Source organism: Empidonax traillii, unplaced genomic scaffold, assembly GCF_003031625.1.
Source record: "Empidonax traillii isolate 1590-97213 ecotype Southwest subspecies unplaced genomic scaffold, ASM303162v1 scaffold60:size2069287, whole genome shotgun sequence".
NCBI lineage: Eukaryota > Metazoa > Chordata > Aves > Passeriformes > Tyrannidae > Empidonax > Empidonax traillii.
In genome coordinates this window covers 176,985-196,396 of record NW_020955253.1, presented here as the reverse complement: position 1 = coordinate 196,396, position 19,412 = coordinate 176,985, and the positions used below count along the sequence as shown (strand labels likewise).

General features: G+C 37.4%; 1 protein-coding gene across 1 annotated transcript in view; it reads left to right on the top strand.

Annotated features, from left to right (window-relative positions):
- SNX25 (sorting nexin 25) overlaps positions 1-19,412 on the top strand; it is a 75,661-nt gene that overhangs the window by 19,717 nt on the left and 36,532 nt on the right. Inside the window, exons 4-6 of the mRNA XM_027879842.1 lie at positions 7,918-8,090; positions 8,972-9,158; positions 14,563-14,633. Coding sequence (XP_027735643.1) covers positions 7,918-8,090; positions 8,972-9,158; positions 14,563-14,633 — 431 coding nt within the window. The remainder of the gene's footprint in view (positions 1-7,917; positions 8,091-8,971; positions 9,159-14,562; positions 14,634-19,412) is intronic.

Below are 19,412 nucleotides of genomic sequence, written 5' to 3'. Positions count from 1 at the left end.
GGTGGGCTGTGTGAGCAGTTCCCGCAAAGTAGTGTCAACCTGCAAGGGAAAGAAGGGATGCTGTCAGAGCAGTCAACAGACAAGAAGATTGTTATTTGCACCTTTCCCAAAATAGCACCAAGGTTAATTCCATTCAGCTTTCCATTTCTTCTAGCCCCAGGAAGCAAAGTCTTGTGATTTCTCCAAGTGGTGTGTCCTGCAGTAGCAAGATTTTTCTACTGGAAAAATGGTTGGCTGTATTTTCTTTCTCTGCGTAGGTTATCTTGATAGTTTCATGAATTTCCTCTACTTTGTCCACTTGAAAAAATCAGCTCTCCACTGAATACTGGAGTTGCACCCAAACTGTAGCTGCAAATGGGAACTCTTAACCTATGCAGTTCACACATCTGAATGCACAGTTTGGTTAATTGTGCATGGAATTGGGGCTTCTGTCTGTGCTTGCATCATTTTAGTTATCCAAATTGAAATATGCTTTGGTCATTCAGATTTAGACTATATAATTTATTATGTGAAATAGTTTTGCCTACAATTAGGTTAACTTTTTTTTTTTGACACCCCTTCAAAGAAAAAAAGATCAACAGTGCTCTGTTAGTGACCAATCTGCCTGTTACCATTGACACTTCTTTCTGTTCTGCAGCAGAAGATAGGATTAACATATTTGTAGTAGATCTCAGCTCTAAGTCAGCTAATGTGTAGAAAAACTAAAGATGGAAAAAAACCTAAAGGGTGGTTGCATTCAAGAAAAGAAGAAATAAAGGTGTATTTACTTTGCAATAATCTTGCATTGGATTCCAGGTACTACTTTCTTTTAACTCTGGAATGTGGTAGAAATCTCTTGGTCAGGTAAAGCTCCTAAGTGTGCTTCTTGATTTTTAAGTATTACACTTGCACTTGTCCTTTATCACAGTCAAGCACTTGCTTTTGGGAAGAGTTTGGTTTGAACAGTTAAAGAATGAGGATGTTGATTATCATCAGGGTTTTTAGCACAAATCTAAAACATAGCCCCCTGCTAGCCACTGTGAAGAAAATTACTCCAGCCAAAGCCAGTACAGTAGGCAAGTGGGTTGCAATTCTTGCCTCTTCTTGACCCTCCTGACAAGCAGTGCTTTATTAACAAACCTCAGTAAGAAGAGATCACAGTGATGTCGATGTATTATTCTTATTGTCATTGTTAGTGCTGTTATTACTGTGACTATTTTTTTTGTCCTACATTTTTTGATTTTGAGTGTTCTCTGTCTTCAACCTACAGTTGGGGCACCTTTGATCCCAAAGACAGAGGAAGAACATAGAAATATGAATATGTGGTATTGCAGGCTGCTTCTGGCAAGTTGACTGCTACACAACTTCTGATGGGAGTTACTCTTAAGTGTTTTTATGTAAATATGTGCCCAGACTTAGCAATATGAGTGCTTGGTGGCTGCTCCTGGGGTTGATTCAGAACCCATAGTTAAGAGCTCAAAGCTCTTGAAAAGTGTGAGGGGAGGGGGGAAAGTGCTGTGGGGAAATTGCTGTTTGAGTGATCAGTATGTTAAGGAGTTTGGAGATTAAAGTTTGTATCATTCATGTTTTGATAATATTTCTTTTGTTTTCTATGTATTACTGACAGGGTAATACATAGAATTGTGAACTCAGTTCAAAATTTTCTTGGCCCATGTGAATACCTTTGCATGTATAGGATATATAACTTCAACTATTTGTGATTACAGTATGGGTTGTGGTAAGATAGTTAAAATAAAAGGTGCTACCACCACGAACAGATCAAGAGCAGACTGATGCAAAGAGAGTTTAAGCACTTAGATTTAACTTGGTTAATCATATAGGTACATCCCAGTTGTCTGGATAGCAACTAAACTCCTCCCACAAGTCTTGTTTTTGTTTTATAATTCCATTTGCCCCTCACAAACTAGGAATATCCAGAACCGTTTCTTGCAATCAGCCTCTGGAAAGGTATATCAAGGGGATTAATAGGAAACTGTAGATATTTTTTGCAATGGGAGCAGCTGTATGAAGGTGCTGAGAAGAAAAGAGTAATAAAAAAACAAGAGAAGATTATTAAGTCAACTCATGGGTAACACCATGTCTAAAGCTTACCACTGCTCTCAAGCTTCAGTTTTGGAAGTTGGGATTTCCTGTTAATGATTGAGTATAACCTAGACACCACAATAAGCATTAGGATGTCCTGGTGTTGGTATGGTCATTCCACAGCTTGTAAGCCATCCGAACAGTCTTTGTGTCTGTTATTAACAGGACATGTCAAATGCTTTCTCCTGAAAGAGGTAGCTGTGGCACGTATAAATAACAGTTTTTATTCACAGTAAGCATTAGTTGAAGTGATTTATAAAGCTTGCTGATTTATCATGATAAAATGACAGCTATGGGAATTTGGGGTTTGGCTTTTTCCATATTTTTTCATTGTACTTTCTAGGTTTGATGTGGTTTGTTTTCAGAGTTGTGGTTTTGTTTGTTTGGGCTTTTATTTATTTTTTTTTTAAATAGGTACTTTTTTTTCTGGTGTATTTGTTATACTGGCTTGTAAAGGTCTAAATGTGTTTCTTTTCCTTCTTAGAAAGCTCAGATAGATCAAGCAATTTTTACTTTGCTGCACTGTCAAGAAGTTTAGAGCTCTGAGGGTGATACAAGTGAAGAGATGCAAACTGCCTGTGGTTCTGGTAGTTCTCAGAATCAGTTTAATGGAAGTGTGTGGTGAATGTTGAATATACTGATGACAGTCATTTAGAATGAGTTGCATGTGCGCTTCAACTCACAATTGTACTGATTGAGACTTAAATGTGTCTCTGCAAGACTCTCTCTTGAAAGACTAAATCAAGAAATCATAAGGCTGAAGGGAACACTTTGTGATCTATCTATCTACTTATTTATTTAAAGAAAGAAAGAACTTTGAAGTAATTTCCTGTAGAGGAGTTGTTAATGGTTTTTAAGACGCTTTGGGCTTTTTTTTGGTGTGGGTTTTGTTTGTGGTTTTGTTTTTGTTGTTTTTTGTTTGTTTATTGTTTTGTTCAGGGGGAGAGGGATGTGTGTGCATAATTTATTTAGTTGCTTTCTTCTTAATTTTCAAAGCAGACTGACATATCACGTTTGTCAAAGATGCCTTGCATCAGGAACATATGACCTACCACAAACACTAAGAATATTTTAATACTTCTGACTGTAATGAGTCTTTACAATACAGGGAGTTACCAGATGGTCCTGATCAAAAATGTGGGTATGGAGACAAGATCCTAGCGGGGGGGGAAACAACAAAACAACAAAAAAACAAAACCACACACCAACAAAAAAAAAGCCACGAGAGAGAGAAACAGATTTCCATGAGGTCACTGTATTAGGAAACTTGGAAGCCCAAGTGATAGTTCAGTATTATGGAACAGCTGTGGGTTCTGCATTCCTGAGAAATGAAGGATTGTTGTTAAGGAGGTGCTGGTATTAGCGCAGAGTTGGTTAGTTATGGTATGGAAGGGAAATAATGATATTTCTATAACGCTTGTAATGTTTTTAACTGCTTGTCTTCAGGAATACCACAGCAAATCTGCTGTTCTTCTTTCCTTTATAAAGTACTGGATGAACTTGCAGGTTTGCAGCAGTAAGGGGTCAAGTTCTAATATTGATGACATTCAGTGGGATACACAGTCAGTAATTGCACAAAGCAGTCTCAGAGCAGGGATGGTTCCAGTAAGTGTTATTTTGTTCCTAAAGAAAAGTACAGCTTACAACAGACCTGGTACAAAGGGCCTGCTAAAGTGAATTCCTATCTATGCTTCTATATTCATATTCTGCTGCTCTACCTTCCAGTGCTTTGAGGGGCAGCTGAAGGAAATACCTTTGCTTTCTATGAAAAAGTATTGTATAGTCTTAAAAATCCAGAGCAGCTTTTCATGAAATGAAAATTACAGAAAAGAAACTTGGGGAACGTTAAGGCTGGCTTTGTAGCTCATGGGGGAGTGAAGACTGGATGTGACTTGTAAGTATACTGTGTAGAGTTCTGTCTACTGTTTTAAATCACTGAAGTCACCTGCATCTTGATAGACCAATAAATGTCACCATTACTTCAGTCTTGATTGTTCAAGGAGACACAAATGAATTAAGTTGCCACTTGCCATTATTTGAGTATCGCTTAAAGTAGATTAGATGAGCCTGGTTTACAAAGCTTGTATCCTGCCTGTTTTGGAACTGTCTGCTTGAGTGCCACATTTATTTTAGTTCATTGCACATGGTTGTGCTCAGAATTTATGGATAATTGGCTGGGCTTTCAAAGTTTTCTCTAAAAATATCTGCCCACAATTTTGGTTCAGAGTTTTCTATGATTACTAAGTGACCTTTTGTTTGGAAAATCCAACCACACAGTTCTAGTAACAAATGCTCAAAATTAGATAGGAAGAGGAATAATGTCTGTGTTACTGTTTGGATTATTTAATAGTGCTTAATATTTTTATTGACACTGGAGAGACTCTGCTTTGGGTACATGCATGCGACCTGCACTAAAGTTTCTACTTTCCCTGTTGGCCTCTGCACAATAAACAGTGCTGCACTCCCACGGGGTTGAAGATCTGGGTTTTATATCAAGCCTTAAGAATATACCCAATCAGGACATCTTAGCTCCTGCTCCAAAACAGTAAACAGACATGATTTTGTAACTGAGCAGTGGTGTTAATACTTCTGTGCTTGCTCCCTTTTTTATGTGTGTCACTGAAGGGGAAGCCCCAATTAAAAGGGTTGCTGTTTACCAGGCAGACCTTGTGTTGACACACAGTATTCCCCTGCAAGCTGATCAGTAATAATATTGAGACAGATAGAAGTGCAATGCTTCCTGTGTACATGCAAAGGAGGATGTAAGCCTATATGTCTTGTCTTGTCCGCTTTATCACTGGCCTATTGATTTATTCCATAGCTATTAAGTTTCCCCCCAAGCTTCCCCTCCTAATTTCTGTCTTCCTTTTATTTCTCTTGCCCAGCAGCAATGAAAACTGCAGGATTTGTTGACGCAACCATTTAGCACTGATATGCAAGGCTTCTTGTTTAGAGTTAAATGGCCTAAAGATTTTGTTTTTCTATCTTTTCATAAAAATCTTCCCTTTTGCTTTTTAGATCACATTTAGATAGAGTTTGACTAGGAAAACCTTTGAAAGAACCCCTCTTCTAGAGATTCATATCTTCTTAGGTAATGGAGATAACTCCAGGAAAAAAAATTAAATTTTCTTAAAAGGCCTGTAAACTGAAGACTATGCAGCTCTGTCCCTCCCTTGCATTCCTGTAGGCAGGAACACATTAGACAAATTAGAAGGGCAAGAATCAAATATTTGCCTATGTACTTATTTATTCTGTTCTATTTTCCATTTATGTTCTGCTGACTGTGTGTCAGAAAAGTCCTGGCATAGGTCCGACTAGGAGAAGCTGTATGCATTGGCTCTTGACTGGGAATAAATCTGTACAACAGGGAGACAGACTTCCCTTGCATGGGTGATACTGTAGATGCAGTTAATGCTTCAGTGAGCTTGCAGTCCCAAACAGACTGGTGTTCCTCAGGAGACTTGTAGAGAGATGCTGAAGACAAAGAAGACTGATCTCAGTTTAGTGAAATTTTATGTGCGTTATGGGTCTGTTTCATGCTTTGCACGTGCTTTTAGTTCTAGCTCTGGATTGCTGTTAATACCAGGAACCAGTTGAAGTGATAATCCCTGTCCTTGGCACTGGTGAGGCTGCACCTGGACTCCTGTGTTTAGTTTTGGGCCCCTCACTGCAAGAAAGATGTTGAAGTGCTGGAGTGTGTCCAGAGAAGGGCAATGGAGCTGGGGAAGAACAAGTCTTATGAAGAATGGCTGAGGAAGCTGTGGTTGTTTAGCCTGGAGAAGAGAAGGCTCAGAGGAGACCTGATTACTCTCTACAACTGCTGGGAAGGAGGTTGTAGCCAGGTGGGGATTAGGCTCTTCTCCCAGGTAACAAGCGACAGGACAAGAGGAAATGGGCTCAAGTTGTGCCAGGGAAGGTTTAGATTGTTAGGGAAGACTTTTTCACTGAAAGGATGGTCAAGCATTTGAACAGGCTACCTGGGGAAGTGGTGCAATCACTGTCCCTGAAAGCGTTAAAAATCCGTGTAGATGTGGCATTTAAGGACATGCTTTAGTGGTGGACTTGGCAGTCTTGGATTAATGGCTGGACTTGATGATCTAAAAGGTCTTTTAAACCCTAATTATTCTATGTTCCCTGTAAGTCATCCCGTTTGCCAGCATTTTGCAAATGCTTCTGACTATGTTTCTAAGTGGTCTGGGTAGACCAACCTGTCTGGAAAATGAAGGCTTTATTTCCACAATAAGAGGTGGCTGTAGGTAAATGACCCAGACTTTGTCAGTGACCTACCTGGGGCATGTCTGGTTTTGGATAAATAATGAATGCCTTTAGGGGATTTCACGATGGGGAATGTTTGATGTGGTGTAGAGGAGGCTTTAGAATATGTATGGAATATGCAAGAGAAATGGAAGTGCAGTGAAGAAAATAATTGTGTATTTAGCTGCCACAGAGAAAAGATCCTACCAGAACAAGATAAACATCTTTCTGAGTTCAGTCAGCTGCATCACCTGGGCTGGTTGATAGTGAAGATTACACATCATCTTCATAAACCACTGCTCCTCAGAACAGAGTATTTACATCCAAGGTGTTCCAAGAGACTTGTTTTGAAATTTGTCTTACTGGTAACAATTGAAACCCCCTCCATGATCCACCTTTGCGAACAAAACATCTGATTTGTAATTGAATAAGAGACTTCAGTCAAATCAAAACCGAATGTTATCTTTACATTCATATTGTTCTCCAAATTAATTATAAAACTTACTTTTTAGTCTTATTTAATTACTTGTATTATTAGAACAAAGTTAGAATTATTGTTACTACTTCAATGTGTTTTCATCCTCCTGGACTGACAGGCTTAAATCAGTTGTTATATAATGCTGCCTGTCACTAGTGGCCATGTAGCGGTGTCTCGCTGAAAACTTTTGGTTGTACTGTATACAGTTCTTGGTCACTTTTTCACATACAGAGGCAATGGGCTTGGAGCAGCTCTGTAAGAGTCAGTTGACTCTAACCAGGACAGCAACCTCCAGATCTGGGAAGAGAGCAGATGTTATGAAAAATGGGAGGAGGCACGGGTATGAGACATGACAGATCCAAGCCCTTGTAGCAACTTAGAGCCTCCTACTGAACACTGATTCTGGCTGCCTTTGTAGATTACTGGGGCATCTCTCAGGTGACACTGTGTCTGTCTCGCTGTAATCACTGGCTTGGCCACCTTGCTGTTAAAATGAACTGGAACACAGCAGGCATGTAGCCATGAAAGAACTGCTAGGATACCTTGTCTCTGCTTCTACAGCTATTTCTTTATAAAGAAAAGGTGCAGCTGTGACCTGCAGTAAGGCATTCAGTCAGATGTGTTCTGCAAAGTCCAGAAAAACATTGGCACCTGTGAAACAGTATTGGGCACAGAAGGTTTGCTCCTTGTTTCTTTCAGAGCTGTCATCTGAAAACCTGTTTGTGAGGAGTCTGCAAACAACTCACTGTGCTATCATGGGCTTGCCCACCCATCAGCATGTTGCTGTGTGTGTTCAGTGGTGCACAGCACCCACCCAGTGCTTTGTGCTGCAGCGTTTTATCACTTCGTGACTGATCATGATACAAGTGATCTGTAAGTTCTCTCTCTTCTTTTCTTCCTTTTTTTTTTTTTTTTTTTTTTTTTTTTTTTTTTTTTTTTTTTTTTTTTTTTTTTTTTTTTTTTTTTTTTTTTTTTTTTTTTTTTTTTTTTTTTTTTTTTTTTTTTTTTTTTTTTTTTTTTTTTTTTTTTTTTTTTTTTTTTTTTTTTTTTTTTTTTTTTTTTTTTTTTTTTTTTTTTTTTTTATTTTATTTTTTTCCATTTAGGCAGGAAGATCCACCAAGACCTTTTTTGCTGCACTCATGCTTGAGGAGCTCTGATGAAGAAGTAAGATTCCTGCAAAAATGTTCCCAAGTCCTGGTGTATTGTCTCCTACCCTCAAAGGATGTCCAGTCTGTCAGCTTGCGCATAGTCCTTGCAGAAATACTTGCAACAAAAGGTAGATCAAAGATCAGAGATGGTGAACCATTTGCACCTGTACAGTATTAGCAATTACAAACTTCATTATGTATGTCTTGATGCTCTACTTTTAGGTTGTGGAATTAAATTACTGTGATAACCAGTAAGACCCTTTAAATTCTTCAAATCAAGCGTGCACTTACTGATCTGTCCTGACTTGATGCCAGGCTGTTTAGCACATTTTAGGTTAAAACACAGTTTGTCCTTTCCCATTTTGTATTTTTTCATAGAGGAATGCTTTTGCAGTTTTCCTTGGCATTATTTTTAATGCTTATATGAATAATTCTGCCCTTTTATATTCAGATACATAGAATCCGTAGACTTAAGGATGTGTTTATAACTGAATCTTGATATTAAGTTTAATTCATTATTTTAGACTTTGATTTATCCAGTGTGGTTTTTTTTTTAATTGAGGGATTTCTATTTTGCTTTTTATTTTATCAGATACACTTTAATGTGGTTGTAAATACACCGTACATTTTTTATGTCACTAAAGTCAAATTGAGAAATTATGAAGTCTTAAGTCTATTTTGTGATTTGGTTTACTTTAAATTTTCATTTATAGTGGCTATAATGTCATAACCTTCAAAGCACACAGCAGAAAGAACAAAAGCACTTGGAATTTTCTAAATAGAGCTCAGCTTTGCCAATGTGCATCAGTTTGCACAATAGAACAAACAATTTTATCAAGACGGTACATGCAATCTCAAGTGTACTATGTGGTCCAGAAGACTGGTTTTGGATTTTTGGATTTTATCAGCTTGCATAAAAATTTTTGCCTTTTATCTACAATTTTCTCTTGAAAGGCAGCAGTTATTCTTTAGCATAGGGATTTTGTTTTAAAATATTTTTCTTCTCCAGTACTGAAACCAGTGGTGGAACTGCTGAGTGATCCAGATTATATTAACCGAATGCTACTCAGCCAGCTGGAGTACAGAGAACAGATGAATGAGCATCAGAAGAAAGACTACACGTATGCTCCTTCTTATGAGGAGTTTATCAAGCTCATCAACAGCAGCTCTGATGTTGAGTTCCTGAAACAACTGAGGTATTTAATGCTTCACTGTAGCTCATTCAAAACTAAACATGCTTCTTTTCCAGCCAATTACTGAGATTTGAATGAATTGTGATTTTTGTTTTTAATTTTAGATTTCTTTTTGTTTGGTGAAGCAGAGAGATAAGGATGATAAGCCTCAACATTTGTTAGATCTCTTATATAGTCAGCATTTTAGCTCAGTGACAGAAAATGCATAAAAATTCTACTTAGTAGTATAATGGAGATGGCTGTACTTTTGAAAGGTATAAATGCTTGAAAAGTAGGAAAGGCATAATTGACTTTTTTTTTTTTCCCCACAACTTGTTTCTGCAGAGTTAGATGAAATAATATGTTGAATTTCCACTAGCGTGTGTGGTTATCTCCTCATTGTCTGTATGAATTTGCTGTGGTGGTCTGGTGGCTCTGAACTGTTGTGACCCTAGGGACACTGAGCGTTCAAAACAGATTGCTATGATTCTGTGACTTGGAAAGAAGGGTTTCAGTTCCAGCACATTTTTCCACTGGGTAAGATGTTTTCTTGGACTATTGCAGGGAGGTGTTTCCCACTTGCATCCTTCTCAAACACAGTAATGAACTCTGAAGAATTCCTTAAAGATCAAAAAAAGCACCACTGAGCTCCTACATATCATGAGTTTGTTTGATGTTCCTGGTTTTCTAATGCAAATAGAACTTGGTCACTTTCATACAAATTCCAACTCCCAGCTCATAATTTCTCCTTACATCTTTAATCTTAACATGAGATATTACTTGTATGTCAAGCCTGCTAGCCCAAGAACCAGTTGTTTATGCTTGCCTTATCTTTATAGCTGAGCTGATTTCTGACAGGTATGAAAGGATAAGTAACAAGTCACTGGGAAGCAGGGAATAGAGATTCTACTGTTTCAGAACCTCCCTAGATGTCCTTGAGTTGGTTTTGTTGAGCAGAGCAAAGCTTTGGAGGGTTGCTTGAAGCCATTTCCAGAGTGTTTGTCCTAATCTCTTGCCACCAGCCGGAATTGTTATTTCATCCCAACTCCCTTCTGTTGCTGCTGCAGGTCAGCTTTCTGTCTTCTTAAATGGCTGCAGCAACAGCTGAAATACACAGGCATATCGACATTGTTTGGTGCATTCTGTGTCATCTATTGTGACCCTGAACTCCATTAGAGTTGGCTTGGTCAGGCCAATAGATGGGTAACCAAGATGAAGCGTGTGGGCTGCATAAAAACATCGTACTTTCTCTTGTTCTTCTCTTTGATTCTGAAACCACTTGCATTTCTGAGATAGGAAAATACATTTAGGTGATGGTGAAATGATTCTGTTGCTTGGCTACTTATTGTTCATCTGCTGTAAAATTTGCTCTTTACTCTGGGATGGCGTGTCTTTCCTGCGAGCAGAAATTAGTCTCTATTAGACTCTTCCTAAAACCTAATTGACATATTTATTAGCATAATCACACTAATGGATCTGCTTGTTTCAAAAGAAACCCAACTCTTCTGTTGTTGTTGTTCAAGCACATTAATGTTCAATGTGTTCTCTTTTTAGCTGATAGGTCACTTGAAATTGTGTTCTGCAATACCAGAGAGCAGATTTGCTTTATAAAATAGTGTGGTTTTGGCTGCACTTATATTTTAACTTTCTAGCCTGTGGAGTCCAACTATCATCATTTTGAAATGTGTTCCTCTATACACTACTCAGAGAGAGATGGGCCAACCTGTAGTCGTCTCAAATTTGTATAGTATATTTGGCAAAGATTTCATGATTAACCAGTGAAACTTTACAGATTTGCATGAAGAAAACCAAACAGTGGCCCTATATGGTGTATGGATTTAAAAAAAAAAACAAAACAAAACAGTTGCAGTTCTTCATGAACCACGGGGAAAATCTATCAAGAAGGAGTTAGAGGAAGAAATAAATAAGCAGCTGTGCAATTATCACTGAGAAGCACAGAAAACGTCTATTGGAGTGGTGGGAGTGGGGGAAATGCTTCCATTTCTCTTCTTACAACAAATAAATTACTGACATGTTGTATGTAAACAGGTTTCCCAGTTAGATGCTATTCTGGGTAATAATATTCTGTTCACCAAGAATTCTTTTCCTTGCTTTTATTTGGAAATAATATTTCAATGCCTATTCTAAGCTGTGCCTGGCACTCATGAACTGTAAACCTCCTGTTACTGCTAATGCTGTCACGTAACATCTTGGTAAAGAGCAGAGATAAGTAGTAGCAATTTTCTGTGTAGGCTTAGCTTTGAGGAAAATTTATCCCAAGGCACTACAGCTGCTAGGAAACTCATTCTTTTCATAGGAGACTTTCTTGCCATGCTTGACTTTGCAGATTGATTACTATCTATTTAATAAAATAAACATAAAATACCTTACTCTATTCAAGAGGCCATGAGACACTGATAAACGTTTCCTAAGACTCTTGACTGACCACAGTCGAGAAGGCATGGACTCCTGGTTGCTCCTTGATGTATGCATGTGACAGTACTTGAGAGAAGTCCCATAAGGCACGTTTCCAGACTGATTTCATTAACAAAGTTTCGCTAGGCTTTCTTGTGATTAAAACCAGGTATTTGTGGTAGGGAAAACAGGGAAAATCCCTGGCTGGATCAGTGCAAACCTCTGGCTGAAGGGTATGTGTTGTTCTTGGCCAGGAAATCACAAAAGAGAGGGAGGCTTTGTAGATCTCCTTGCAAGCAAGTGTAAAGCTCTCTGCCATGCAAATAGGTCTCCCTGAAAGGATAATAATGGTACGAGGATTTTCTAAATCTTGTTTCTCTCCTAGCTTGGAAGCATTACTGTAAGAGGTATTGATTTTCTGCATTTCTTTTACGAATTTTATTTTTAGAACTTATTTAAATAGTGCAGGAATGATTTGCTATTGATTTTGGAGATACTTTTGAATTTATAGTTTGTTTTTTTTTTTGTCATAACTTTGCCTTCTAAAACCTTGAATTTGTTTGGGAAAAGACACAAACGAACGAGTGAAGCTTTTGCAGAAGGGCCATTCTATGCTTATCTATGACTGTCCTTCACACTCAGTCTTTGTAATGTTTCATTTCTTTATTGCTTGTCATGAAGGGAGGCAGACTTTTATTCCTGTATTATCAAGTTTTCACAAAGTGTGTTATCCCTGTGTCTTTGAAGGAGAAAGTAAACAGTGAAATTTCACCTTCATTTCCCCTTAAATTAAGTTAGCATGGATTAATTGGAATTCTGCTGCAAATAAGGAAGAAAAGATGAATTCTTCCACATCAGCTGTGAAACGAATTTACTTCCTCTGCCAGAAAAAGACTAAAGACACACTGAATTAAAAACATAGCTGAGAGCAAGTAGTGATAAGGAAATAAACTGATGGATAGTTTTTATTCTGCTTCCAAGATCAGCATTCTATTTATTTTGTTATTTATTGTTATAACAGCAAAAGGTATTCATGGTAAGAATTCATTGTAAGAAAGACCATTATTACTGGCTCTATATCATCTTTCACTTAAAAAATGAGGGAATGGCATGAATATGATAACGAATAGGTAAGAGGTAAAAGTGGAAAAGTAGAAGTAATGTGGATGTGAGGCCAGGAATTGTCCAGTTTATCAAGTACGGTCACTTTGTCAAAGTTAAATTAACACATCACATTTAAAAATTCCACAGATGTTTGCTGAACAACACCACAGGATGTCTAGCAGCTAGAATATTTGGAATAGACTTTCAAGGAGAAAGGGTCATGGTCTGGCAATGTAGCTAGGCTAGTGTTTCTGTGATGTGGTGTTATACTGCAGGCCCATCGAGTAGTTACAGACAGAGCCCAGCACTTAGGAGGAACAGACTAAATAGTATCTTTGAGGATGTAACTCAGAGCATCTCCCATATTTAAGCTGATACAATAAGAAACAGAAAAAAAAAGAGATGCTGTGTTACAGTATTGGTATTGAAAACATGTAAATCCATGAATGTGAACAAATGGGGGTAAATTTGGAAGGAAAAAGGTTGCAAGATAAAAATGGAAACTACCTTCCATGTGCAGTATTGACTTGGTTGTCTGTACCTGGTTTGATAAATTTATAATATTCACAGTTACCCTACAACACCTTAGAGAGGTGAATGAGTGTCGTTGCAGTGCATTTACAGATCACATAACCAAGACATCAGAAGTCTAAGTGAGCTGCCCTGAATAATTTGGGAAGTCTGTCTGAATAGAGAAATAGCTGTGGGACTTCTACACACTAGAATACCACCATTACCATGGGGTTGTTCTTCCTCTGGACGGGGCAAGAACTGTGGTGGTGGATGGAAACAACCAAGATATAGTAGTGGCAAATGGAAATAGCGTTAGAAAAATTAAAGGTTTGCAAACAGATTTTCAGGTTTCGCCTTGATAATTGAAGGATTTGGGTAGACTATAGATTGCTGCAGAAAAAAAAATAAAATTCTGGAAGTGTAGTTGTGAGTGTATGCTATGTGTATGAAACTGTGTGTCTATAGAAAGAGCTGGAGACAATCAAAATCCTAAAAGAGTTGTAGGAGGCAAGAGACATGGAGGGAACTGAGTGATGTTGGTGAAATAAAGGTTCATGTGGAAGAAGGAAAATGTATTTTAAGGATCATAGGCTCTTACTTAAATGGAGAATAAGTAGTCACAGAAATAGCAGTTTTTCCAGGAGGCTTCAGCTTTCATCTAGGAGTTAACTCGATAGCTACCAAAGTAAGTGCACTGAGAAGAATTTGAATGTTTGTTATGACCATATCTTTGACATTTATGAAAGGTTTAACTGACAGTCATTTTCTTTGCTGAGTGCGTACCATCTGTTTGTTGAAAAATCAGTTTTTCTTAAAATTCAGTTCGTTAGCTGCATTAATGGTCTACTATTATGTGTAGTATAGTTTTAGGTAATAAACATGTTATAATTATTCCTGGAGCATAGTACTTTAATGTTTTACAAATTTAGGTGTAATTTTTTGCTTCTCTGAAGCTACAAATGCTCATTATATGTATTGAGTGCATTAGCTGGAAAAACCTTACAGACAGCTCTTTACTTTTGAACTGAACTCCATCCTAGTTTCCTACAGAAAACTGACATTTAATGTTTAGAGTGTAACTTTACATTATGTTTAATGAATATGAACTGTCTGTTCAGTGCCAGTACTTGAGAGAAGAGGGCAATATTATTGTTAGTGGGATGTTTTCTTTTTGTTTCAGGATAATGTTTTTTTCTCCATTCTGTGTGCACATTGCTCCTTGGGTTGCAGATATACTGAGAAATTAATCTGTTTCTAGGTGAGAAGGAGCTGGAAGTGTTTTGATTTTTATTAATTCTGAAGTGTGCTGTATGAGGAACACATTGTAAAAAATTAATACCGTCTTTTTTTTCTCTTCTCCCTCTTCACCCTTATTCCCTACTGTTTTTAAAACTAGGTATCAAATTGTAGTGGAAATAGTTCAGGCAACAACAATCAGCAATATTCCCCAAGTGAAGAAGCAGAAAGGTAAGATTCAATTTTGCAAAATCACATCTGTTGTTTTCATTTTGAAAAGCTGTTTGAACTCCCGACATACATATGCAATCAGTGTGTGTGGGTTTTTTAGACAGATTTTAGGAATGCTATGCCTTTAGTATTTCACATCTGTTTCATTTGTCTGAATCTTCCAGAAACTCCCATGGTGTGATTATCCCCCTACCCTGTCTTCATCTAAGCTGATGGATCATGAGAAAGGTCATATCTATGATGCTTTTCTTTCTTTTTTGCAACTTGCTGCAGTTAGGATTTCTGGCATTGCAAATTCATATGCTGAGAATCTTATTTCCTCTTTCTTTTTCATACAATCCATTCTTCATGATTTCACTCTGTTCTCCTTTCAAAACACAGAAGAAGAAATGATACAGCACAATTCAGTTGGACTTTATTTTGATTCTTCATTTTTCTGTTACAATAAAGAGCGCTCTTAAATCTTTCTGCAATGTTTTGGGAGTATCTGCCTTTTTAAAAGCACATGCATCTTATATTTGTATTTACGTTTATTATATATGCTGCTTTTATGGTTCTCAAAATGTAGCAAAACTGTGGTATATCTTCAGGAGATGGTACTAATGGCAAAATTACAGACTAAATTTTTGCTTAGGCAAATTTACTTAAGTTGTATCAATGCAAAATAAAATGGCAACAGGCAGTAAAAATTAATTTCTTTGTAAATAAATCTAAAATATTTTAGGTTCTTATTTAATCTCTATCTCTCAGGTTAAAAAAACCCCAAATCCTTTTTTATCTCCTTGTATCAGAAGGGAAGACTTTAAAAAGTAATTCAAGTGTAGTAAAAAATGTGGAAACAGAAAATGAGCACACTATAGGATGGGGAACCTTTGGGCAATCGGAAGAGTTTGGGGTTCATATTCAGGTTTCTGAAAGTTTAAGGTGGTCAACACCGATAATGCATTTTGTTTGCGTTCTAAAATAGAGTTAGATGTGCATTCCAGTAGGATATATTACTTGTGTCAAACCAAGATAAAAGGAAAAGTAGGTGCTGGTTTTAATTCAAGTGTACATTGTAGATACTGGTATTAGTATTTCTCAGATGAAAGTTAATGGAAAGTCTGTTTCATAAAGTAATAAAATGAAAACAGGGAAGTTAACTCTGAGTACATTATGAAAAATCAATCTCGCTAAGCCTGTGTTTCTATTTGTGCTGCCATTGGTCTTTTTGAGACAAGAATTGATTTGGGGAATATTTTTATACAGTTTAGTTTCCTACAATTAATTACTGTCTCACTCTTCTCTGTCTGACTTGATTTCATCTATTTAATTATCCTGTGTTCTAAACCTTGAACAGAAGATGTTTTTTCTGAAGCTACAAGTGTCTGGTACTGCAGAATAGATACAAAAAGATTTTAGGTCTGTTTCCACTTATTCTGTGGTGAAGTTGGTTCTGCAATTTTATGGGTTACTGACTTCTATCTGTATTTAAAAAAAATCCAACAGAAATTGCACTAGCCAGTCCATTGAAGTTTTGTGTAATGGTATGGACTTTGATTGTTAGTTCAGCCCTATGGCAACCTTGTATGTCATTTAAGGGTTGATTACCTCTGTTGGCTATGTTAGCCAGCGGGACTATTGTGGCTAAACCTTAAAGAGCCAATGGTTATTCACATTGTGTCTCAAGAAAAAGGTGACATTTTTTTGCTTGACATGTGTGGAACAGTATGTCCAATAGAGGCATGCAATACAATCTTTTTATAGTTCACACAAATTTAGGGCAGATTTCTAAGCCATTTCTTATTCCACTAAGGTTTTCACCTGTCAAAAGTTTTCAGGTTTTATGTATGTACAGTAAACTTTAGGAGGGCTATCAAAACTGTAGGGGGTTAAAATCTGGTTCTGAAGGCTGTTCTGCAACTTGTTTTTCTTGAAGTAGGTAGAGACATTTTGCCTAATATGTTAATGAATCTAATATGTTCCTGAATATTAAGAAAAAAAGATTAAAGCAAAAAGCTGTGCTACCTGCCTTAAAACAAACCAAAGCCAACAAAAAAACCACCTAGCACAGCTCACTGCTAATATGAAGATTGTTGAAATCTTTGTAGAACAGACTCTATTTAAATGTCACCTTCTGATATTTCCTTTTCTGGATGCTAGAGCATAATGCTGCCCCTGGATTTAATGGTGAATAACTAAATGTAAGCTTTATGCAAAATGGAATTGTGTTTCCACAGTCTTATTCTAACTTACTTTTTTAATCTGTTCCCCAGTACCTAGTGCATGCCTGCAATGATGTGTGAGCATGGGTGTTGGACGTATATGAAAGTCTCTCCTTTCCTGCTAATAACTGAGTTCTTGCTTTTAGTGTCATGGGTATCTCTTAGCTCTGATTCCAGCGTGGTGAGAGGTAGTCTTACTGGCAGATATTTCCTTTTTCCTGTGGCAAAGTAGTGTCCTGAAAATGTTTACTGCTTCTTTAGTGCCTGAATATTCAGCTAGAGCAGATGAACTTTGGGTGGCCAGCATTCTGTTGAGTCCTGATGCCCGCTCTCAAGCTGAAAGAGTAGAGCAAGCATAGAATAGTATGTACTTGGAGATAGAATTATAGAATGGTTTGAATTGGAAGAGACCTTTAAGGGTCATTTGCTCCATCCCCCCTGCAATTAGCAGATGCATCTTCAACTAGATCACATTACTCAGAGCCCCATCCATCTGAGTTTGAATGTTTCCAGGGGTGGGGCATCTACTATCTCTCTGGGCAACCTGTTCCAGTGTTTTACCATCTTCATTGTAAAAGACTTACTCCTTTTATCTTAACTAAAGTGACCCCCTTTTGGTTTAAAACCATTACCCCTTGTCCTATAGCAACAAACCCTGCTAGAAAGTCTGTCCCCATCTTTCTTACAGGCCTCTGTTAAGTACTGAAGTGCTGCAATCAGCTCTCCCCAAAGCCTTCTCTTCTCCAAGCTAAACAACCTCAGTTCTCTCAGCCTTTCCTCTTGGGAGAGGTGTTCCATCCCTCTGATCATCTTCATGGTGCTCCTTTGGATCTGCTCCAACAGGCCCATGTCTTCCCTGTGCTGGAATCCCCAGAGCTGAATGCAGGTGGGGTCCCCCACATGAGAGCCGCTATCAGTTTGAGCCATGGGAACGTTCACAGGCAGTGCTTTCAATAGAAAAAGGTACTACAAAAAACTTGGGGAGCGGTTAGCGCAGCTTGAGTGGCCATTACTCTGCAGCATTAAGTGCTTAGCCACTGTTTATACTACTTATGCTTTCCTTAGCCAAGGGAACGTTGTGCAACTGCATGACTAGCAATATATATGCCTGAACAGGATTGTGTACCTTTGCTATGGGTTGAGGAGACATAATTAAATCTCTAAAACTGACCAAAAATATTTCTTTTTATAAAAGGATTAGGTGTGTATTGTTAAAGGATGAGTAGACTGAGGACCAGGTTTCAGACTGATGATTTCTCGTAGGAGCTACATAGATGTCTGACCTCTTTACTATTTTTATCTGGTGATACCAAACTATGTGTTTATTGTTGGTGCCCTGCAGTATTAGAGACTTATTGGAAGGCTTGTTCCTCAGTAAGGACTGTTCTTTACACTTGATTTAACTAGTGCTGGTGCCACCTATTGGCAAAATATTTAACTGTTAATCAGAAAGTATTTTAAAGTACTTCTAAACATCATTGTATTAAACCCTTTGTAATTAAAAAATGGCATGTTATAGGTTTTTTGGAGCAGTGCAGGCCGCTGTAAATGGAAGCTGTTACCTTACATGCTGACATTGCACTGCTTTCCTCATTTACCCTGGCACAAAAGCGCAGAATCTGGCGTGTCCGTGTATTTGCCTTACTTCTCCAGAAGACTGTGTCTTCCTATGTATCTTCTTCCAAAATGGTGACAATCACTAAAGCAGTGACTGTAGGAGAAGGCTAGAAGATTGTTTTAATCTGTGTTTGTTTTTTCTTCCTATTGATATTTTCAGAGAGTACCCTTCCTATACAGTCACATGTGCTATGGAAGAATCACATCTTTCTACATCTTCAACTGTAAAACTCTCTCCTCTTCTTATGTTTGATAAGGATTTCTTCTTGAAACAGATTTTAGATATTTTAGTTTTGGTTGTGGTTTGTTTGTTTGGGATTTTTGTTTTGTTTGGTTTTGTTTTTTTATAAAATCTATCTGTGAGATATTTTGAAGGGCTAGAAATGCTTATCTGAAAATGTTTACTGCATTTTCATCTATTAAAGTGGTTTATAAGAAGACAAATACATGGATTAGGCATTGTAATATGAATGACAGAGGATATGAGTTTCTCGAAGCAAGAGTAAATCTGAATTTTTGTAAAGAAAGTGTTCCAAAAATAACAATCATGAAATAGCAACAAAATTAACTTGCTACAACAACTTGATATTTGCTATAGTATGAATCAGAAGCTGTTTAAATGCACTAGTTTTAATTTTAAAACACCTTTTTTGTTTCTTCTCATATTGATATTGTATTATAGGATTCTACAAGAATTTTAGTAAGGATTTCTTTTTACTAGTTGCTATTTAAAACAAAGCCAAAATCCCATGAAGGCATGTACCTTGTCTTAGGGCAACACAGAGCAAATCTCTCAACATATTTTCTTTTTTTTTTTTTAAGGCATTTTCATAAAGGGATTTATTCAATTTGCCTTTTAATTTTCTGTGCTCTCTACCTTACATGTGACTTCACAGCATGACTGGAAAACACCCTTGAATGACTGAATGACACCACAGTGTATTAAACCGCAGGGCAT